The 7,591-nt window shown below is 41.5% G+C and overlaps 2 protein-coding genes across 2 annotated transcripts; one reads left to right on the top strand and one right to left on the bottom strand.

Moving 5' to 3' along the window:
- Nucleotides 1–212: 212 nt before the first annotated feature.
- On the top strand, nucleotides 213–4,079 carry EBNA1BP2 (EBNA1 binding protein 2; the record flags this gene model as incomplete). Its single annotated transcript, XM_010285184.1, has 7 exons — nucleotides 213–370; nucleotides 985–1,108; nucleotides 2,396–2,485; nucleotides 2,734–2,809; nucleotides 3,066–3,156; nucleotides 3,482–3,653; nucleotides 4,008–4,079. Coding segments are annotated over 7 exons (762 nt in total), but the record flags the coding sequence as incomplete, so codon positions are not given.
- A 626-nt stretch (nucleotides 4,080–4,705) lies between these two features.
- On the bottom strand, nucleotides 4,706–6,899 carry FAM183A (family with sequence similarity 183, member A; the record flags this gene model as incomplete). The annotated part of the gene is made up of 3 exons (XM_010285183.1): nucleotides 4,706–4,771; nucleotides 5,834–5,937; nucleotides 6,840–6,899. Coding segments are annotated over 3 exons (230 nt in total), but the record flags the coding sequence as incomplete, so codon positions are not given.
- Between the last annotated feature and the right edge of the window lie 692 nt (nucleotides 6,900–7,591).

Genomic DNA, 7,591 nt, shown 5'->3' with positions numbered 1-7,591 from the left:
GGCCCGAGCGCCGGGTGAGGGGCAGAGGAGCCCCCGCTTGTACGGGGACCGCGGGTGTCGGGGCCCTGCACTGCGGGTTCCTGCACGGCTGTGTTGATCTGGGGTGTCACTGCTTGGAGGAGCAGCCTGCGGTGTGAGCTGGGTGTTCAGGCGGGCCGGCGCTGGGGAGGTGGTTTTGTGTGGCGGCGTGCAGAGCTGTGCTGCTTTCACAGGACGGCCTGAAGCAGTGCCTCTCCGAATTCAAGCAGCAGCTAGCTTGGGTGGAAAGGCTGGATGTGACTTCGGGCCAGGTCGTGGATCCCGTCTCACAGGGTGCTTCTGACAAAGATGCTGTTGACCCTGAGAATGATTTCCAGAGAGAGATGAGCTTGTAAGTGTAAAAAAGGGGAGATTTCTTGTAGGATCTGAGCACACTGCTGCACACTTGGATTTGTGTTTCACAGGCCTGCTACGGTAACGTGCACTGGCTCTCACTGTGGCACTGTGGCACTCTTGGGCCATGTATTTTACGTTTGATGGCTCTGAATGTTTTCCATAATAACTACAAATTAATGCTAGTGTATTTAACTTGTCTTGTGATGGGGAAATAATTTCCCTCCTTGCAGCAGACTTCCATCCTTTGCTGAAAAGTTTATTTAAAAAGTTCCTTGGTTGCAGCACTATGGCTTTAACACAGAATATGGATTTTTCTTTGTGATTTGTTTGGGGTTGTTATAGTTCCGTTGTTTTGCCTTGCATTTTATAATCCAACATATAAAACTGTAACTGGAAACTAGGTAAACGTATATGTGCAAGATATAAGCTTTTACATGGTACTGGCACCTAAATTGCTTTCAGTAGCACTGAATGCTGTAGGGCACAGCATATTGATAGAATTCTAGATCAGTGCTTGTTAGATACCAGTACCAGCTAGCTTATGTGAGAAGAGTTTTTGTGAGATGCCCAATACCCGGTGATAGAGCTGATGCTGTGTTGTCTCCCTAGTTACCGGCAGGCTCAGGCAGCGGTCCTGGAAGCCTTACCTAGGTTGCGTAAGCTCCAAGTTCCTACTAGAAGGCCAGATGATTACTTTGCAGAGATGGCCAAATCAGACCAACAGATGCAGAAGGTATGTGCAGTGAATAATGGCTTTCTTTTCTGTGTTGGTTTTAGCTTGTGTTAGGGATTAACTTTACGGTGTGATGTGTGAACACTTACCTTCATCTCTTGGACAAATGCCTGTGATAGCATTTGTGTTTGAAATTTTGCTTGTGGCAGGAAATGTCTTCCTGTTCAGGTATTTTGGTGCCATGTGGGAATTTCCGTAACAGGTTGGAACGTAACATGGAAAAGCACGATTTATATTCTGTCCTAAGTCTATTTCATATTAAAAATGGAGACTTTTTCCTTCGTGTGTGAGAGTGGTTGTGAAGTTGTCTGTGTTTATGCTCTTTGTTCTAAGATTTGCAGTCAACTGTGGCATTAACGTGATCCCTTTTCCATATTTAAGTATATCCCTCTGTTTATACTCAGTGTGTTTTGCTTCTCTGTGGTTTTAAACTGTATGTTATGGAATTTATCACAGGTAGTAAGTCAGATTTGTGTAGGAAATAACAATTTAATGAACTTGCTTCTTGATTGTGGTATTTCTTTAAAATAGAACTAATTTTTGTTTTAGTTTTGGAAAAAAAGACTATATTGTATCAGTTAAACATGAGCTGGAGTCTAATTTGGAGGTTCATGTATGACTTGGTCACTGTTTTGATGTCTGACAGAACCTTCCTAGAGAAGATGAAAATTAGTAATTAGCTTGTGCTGAGGCTTAAGTCAATTCTGCACATCACTATTACCTTATTTTGCTGGCTTCTGTTTGAAGAACAGAGTTTTTGTCTCCTAGTGGAGTCACGGACTGAATCCAGAAGGTCTGTGTTGAAATTTTTGTAATCCCTTGAAACGCAGCATCCTTATAGAAACGTTGGTGAGCAAGGAGGGAACGAAAAAGATGTTTTCTATGGCATGGAAGGAGTGTTGACTCTTCTACAGTGCTTTACTTTTAATAATGACAAGAAAGAAACTATCAAGTCTTCTACATACACCTGAGTAGACTGACAATATACTGTTGTTTAGCAGTTCCATTAGAGCCTATTATAAGGCTTTGTTTTGTCTCTGTGAGTTTTGCCTTTTTAACCAGGTTTTGGCTACACATCAGTTCAGGAGTTTCTGTAATAATTGCTCCTGTCCTGAGTTGAAAGAACGTTATACCTTGTAAGTCATTATCTGATTGAGAAATGTTTCCATTTTTACAGTCATTGATAGTTCATGTAATTACTAATTTCAGGACTGCACAGCAATCATAAAATCCTCATATTTTCTTTTGTGTTACTGATAAATTTTGTTTTTTCTATCCCCTAATAAGATTCGACAGAAGCTTAAGAGTAAGCAGGAAGCGATGGAGAGGTCTGAGAAAGCAAAACAGCTCCGTGCAATGAGAAAATATGGCAAGAAGGTGAGGAAGAGCTACAAAAGGGACCTATCTGTGACAAGAATCAAGAACCTGAGTGAGGAGCTTAGAAAGTGAGACCACAGGAGGCTGGCTAAAATATACAGAATCTGTCTAGTCTTCTGTCTAGTTGCTTTGAAGGAGGACAGAGCAAAAGATGGCATGCCTTAAAAAAAAAAAAAAAAAAAAAAAAAAGATAAAAAAAGTATGTGACATTACAAGTAACAGCACTAACATTCTGCTTCTAATCTCAGGTGCAAACTGAGATTCTGCAGAGGAGACAAAAGGAGAAGAAAAATATGTTGAATGCAGTCAAGAAATACCAGAAAGGTAAAACTTGTCTAAGAGAGCAAATGTGTAATGTGAATAGTGATGTGTGAGCAATGTAAGGCAGCGTGATGTGTGGTGTGAATCTGTAGTGAGCTGGGCAGTGAGCTTGAAAGGCTGCTGCTGCACAGTGGCGGTGAAAATCCTCCCAGGTAACAGTTCTTTGGTGAGGGTGACTTGTTGCTATTACTCACTTAGACCGAAAATTCTTATTTTCTGCAGTAGTAGCTGAGCAACTGTTATGTCTTTGCTCTTGCAGGTCTCTCTGACAAGCTGGATTTTCTAGATGAAGAGCAAACGTCATCTCAGGGGAAGAAAAAAGGAGGGGCAAGTCAACAGATAAAGAAGGGGTGAGACCAGAAAAGAAAGATACTTAAATGCAGAATCTCTGATTTTTTCAGTTTTTTAGGGGGTCATTTTGTGGAACAAGAAAGTTGTTCTGATTAATGTTTGTTAAAATAAGTTTGAGGTGGCTTTCTGTCCCTAGAGAGGAGGAAAACTGTGGCCAGAATGGATCGGAAACTGAAATGTGCTAATTTCTGTCTCTTCAATAAGAGGGGAAGGATTTATGATGGCTGATGGGAGTCCATCAGCAGATACATGTACCTTCTTGAGAGCTTCCTGAGGACCTGAGGAAAGGAATATAGGCGATGATGCTGTTCGGTTGTTTTTCAGACCAAATGCCAAAAGACGTTACAAGAATCAGAAGTTTGGTTTTGGTGGGAAGAAGAAGGGCTCGAAGTGGAACACGAAGGAGAGTTTTAATGATGTGTCCAGCTTCCGGTCAAAAGTGGCTCACAACAAAGGCCCAGGAAAAGCAGGAAAAGGAGGGAAAAAAGCCCTCAACGTAAGTAAAATGTTGCCTGCAAATGATCCTGGTTGGCTAGGAAGCCAGCCCTGGTCTGGGAGGGAGAGCTGAGTATATGATGGGTGCCTCTAGCACCTGAAAGTGACAATGTCTGTCTTTCGGAGCTGAGCGTAATTCAGTTGCAGAGAGAGTTGAGGACAATGGTTCAGTGTCTGAGCAGGGAAATGAGTGGGCGAGTTAGCAAATACTGTTTGTTGCTACCTGTGTCCCAAAATGTCCCTCTCCAGGGGTACTGACAAATATTGTCTCCTTGGTATCCTCCCCAAGCTATAGAGCTAGAAAAAAGATAGACTACATGAAAATAAAGATCTGAACCTGTCCTTTTTTTTGCAGAAGAGACCTGGAAAGAGAGCAAGGCAGAAAATGAAGAGCCGAGCACGATAAGAGGGCTGTGCTCCCCAGAGGGCTGCCTGGGGTGGAGCAAGCTGGATGCTTCCAAGAGGCAAGAAAAAAAAGTCAGTGGAAACTAGTGCCTTATCACTAATTTCTTTTTACTGTCTGTTTTGTTGAAGGATTGTTTTCTATTTAAACCTTTGGTGTGCGAACACATTAAATGGTTTGTACAGAACTATGTCTAATGCATGTTTAGTTTGTGCTATGAATGGTGGCTGAAGCCTGCCCTTTGTTCCCTTTGTTCTGACAGCTTTTTACACAGCTACTGTTGACATGTACTTGGTGAACTTAAGTTCTGGGTCATGTTGCCGATGTCAGAGTAAGAAGTCTGAAGCCTGTCAAGATGTTAAACTGGTTTTTAGAGTATTCATATAGATGGGTTTGGAAACAACAGTGAGACGTACAGCAATCCTATAATAGGTTTATTTCTGTAACTATTGTCAGGCTGCAGATCTGGACAGGCTGAGGTTCTCTCTTCACTTTTCTTCTTATCTCCTGCCAGAAATCTACCAGACTCATTTAACAACAAGCAGGGCATAACACATTAGATGTCATTAACTGCTTCTAAGTTATGTGGCTTTGCCACTCTACTACTGCAGGTTCTCAGACCACTCCTCCCCATGCCCCACAACAGCCGTTTATTTAGTGATCTCGGTTCTCCGGCGTGGGAAGTAGAGTCTGCAATCTGTACGGTCCACATGAATCTGTGAAAGAAAAGTGATTAATAGTCAGGTGCTTTTACTAGAATCAGCAGTAGTAGTCCCTTGTGAGAAGAATGATGGACAGTGCTCTTGCTGCTGAGAAATGCCCAAATGACAAATGAGTAGGCTACCACTTATTTGAGAATATACTGTTCACTGCTTCATTACAGTAGAACCTTGTGAAAAAGGAAAACTTAAGGTATCAAGCAGCATCATGAATCCTGACTGTATAAATTTAACTTGCTCCCCTACACACAAATTTAGTTGCTTCTTTCCTGCCAGCCTAATCCTACCAGTGGTATCTAACAGTGTAGACCCTGCTGGGATGTCTGTCTCTAGCCTTGTTATGAGTAACTAGTTTACCTGAAGTGTAATATGAAAAGTTGCAGTAGATTATCTTATTTTCTTACTTATCTTAGTTTTCTTTGTAACAGGCCAAAATTAATCAGGCCCTCATTTGCCTTTCTCGAAACGATAATCTACAAATTCAGTCATCACAGCTGTTTGTTTGTCAGATATGATTGATGTCTCAGCTTGTTACTAAGATTTCTTTTCCTCCTGTTTATTCACACTTCACCAGATGAATTCTCACTGGTGTGTTCTGGCTCGGATTTACTTAGCTGGTTATTAATTTTATGGTTATGCTTGCAATTTTTTTGAAAGATACTGTACAGCAGCACATTTCTTTTCACAGTACTTATGTATGTCATGTCACGTTGCTCACTACACCATTTCTCATCACTGAATGCTTTAATAAACAGCTGTGACTACATACGTGGCATTTGGCAATATGCCTGGGGACGACTGTCATTGTAGGTACTTTGCATGCAAGTTTCTCAGGGAAAGTCTACTGTTTCTGTGCTCACAAGCCTATGCCAAGTGTGAAGAGTCCTCTTTGGTGTAAATTTTAAAAACTTGTTGTTCATGAACAGCTCTGCTCATTCCTAGTTATTCCTATTTTCCACGTTAGTCACAAATTATTTTCTTGCATTAATATCTTTCAGTGGGATGGGATGAACCCTTCTGAATCCTGCAAAGAGCTGAGTCCTTAAGCACCTTACTCACCAAAGGTGTTGTGTTCCAGCCAATTTCTTGGCTTTCAGTTTGTGGCTCTGAGTATTTCTTTGTTGGCTCCAGTGCTGCATGGTGAATAAGATTCAGGAACTCGGCTGTTGGTTTAAGAGACAAATACAAATGAAGGAAAATATGTTTAAAAACCAGTCACCCATGGATGTATGTTAGAAGGGACATCCTAATTCTGTCCAAGCAATAGCAAGAAAGCCAAGGTTGGACGCAACCTCTGTGCTTCTGCAAATGATCTTGTAAGAGAATGCAGGGTGACATTTCTACTCAAATTTATCCTAAAGTTTCAAGATTTGCCTGCCCATACTGTCCTGTTAATTCTGTCATCCCTGTCTACTGTATTGCAGCATCTTACTTTTCTTACACCACATCTAGTATCAACCAGCGCCCCATGTTAGCTGTCAGGTTGCCTGCCTGCTGCCTTTCCCTGTTTTGTTCCCCTGCCCCCGCCCCAGTCCCCCAAATCCTAGACTAAAACAGGCCAACCTTAACTGACCATTAAGGTTTTTAGACAAAACTGGTGTGTTAGAACTATGGAAGCAGTTGCTATAAGGGTTCTTGTTATTAGTGCTGTAAAGCAAGACTCAGCAGCCATTTTGGCAGTTTACTATATGTGGTGGCTAGGTAGAATCTGCAATGACAGGCAATGTGTATGCATGAAACGTGTTTCTAGATTTTTTTATTTTTCCCTGAAAGAGTTTTAGATTCTCAATCAGAATTTTATAGTATAGTAACTAAAAACAAAAATAAAAGCATAATTGCATGAATGCAAGCTTGTACTGATAATGAAAAGTAACGGGAAAGGACCTTAAAGAGGAAAAAAAACCTGCCTTACATTTAACAAAAATCATGTATGAATTGAACTTTCTTATATTGTCACAGGGGTGTTTTCACGTACGCTATCTTTTAGACTAATTGGAATTTTAAAAATCTTATTTATTAGTAATTTTCTTATGTAATTATCACAAGCTGTTCAGAGATTTCTTACCATCTGCTGGCTCTTCTATGTTATCATGCCAAGACATAGGCTTCTTGGTGATGGTGTGAACTGGAAAGAAACGATGCAGGTGAATTACTTTAATGTGACTTTAGCGTCACAGCCAGGTATAGGATATCCATCCTTGCAAATGTTCTTTTTGATTATTCCCCAGTCTGGGCCCAGCTACTTCCCTGAAGTTGTAAAGGAAGAATAGCATGTGAACAGAACAAAACAAGAGTACTGACTAATGGCAACTCCCTAGAAAGGGAAGGGTGTTAAGCATGCTAAAGGCCCTTCTACTGGATGCTGCCTGGATTCACAACAAAGTTCCACCCCACCCACATAGTGGCCTGCAGTGTGCCAGGTTTCAAACAATTTTCCTTTGGTTTGCTTTCATTTCACTGTGAAAGGTACACCTGCATGAATCTATTCACATCACCCCTCCACGCTAGCATAGGTGATGACATTCTATGACTCAAGTAGTGGGTAGAAACCAGCCCAGGGGCTGAAGAAACACGGTGTAGTGTTTAGACTCTCTACCCCATCTTAGCTCTGTGTTTTGTTTTGTTTTTTTTCCTCAAGATCCTTGAATTCTTGATCCTAAACAGTTGCTTCACTTCTACATGTTTACTAGAGGCCCTGCCTAGTTTGGGCAAATTGGTCTCTTCTCAGTTCTGTCTTTTGAGCGTGCAGGCTGGTTTCTCAAGCACAACGGAAAGCCCCACCAGTTGCTCCTTCCAGATCTACCCCTCTCGCTAGCC

The sequence above is a fragment of the Phaethon lepturus genome, unplaced genomic scaffold (genome assembly GCF_000687285.1).
Source record: "Phaethon lepturus isolate BGI_N335 unplaced genomic scaffold, ASM68728v1 Scaffold49434, whole genome shotgun sequence".
Classification (NCBI taxonomy): Eukaryota; Metazoa; Chordata; class Aves; order Phaethontiformes; family Phaethontidae; genus Phaethon; species Phaethon lepturus.
This window is presented reverse-complemented; position numbering and strand designations above follow the sequence as displayed.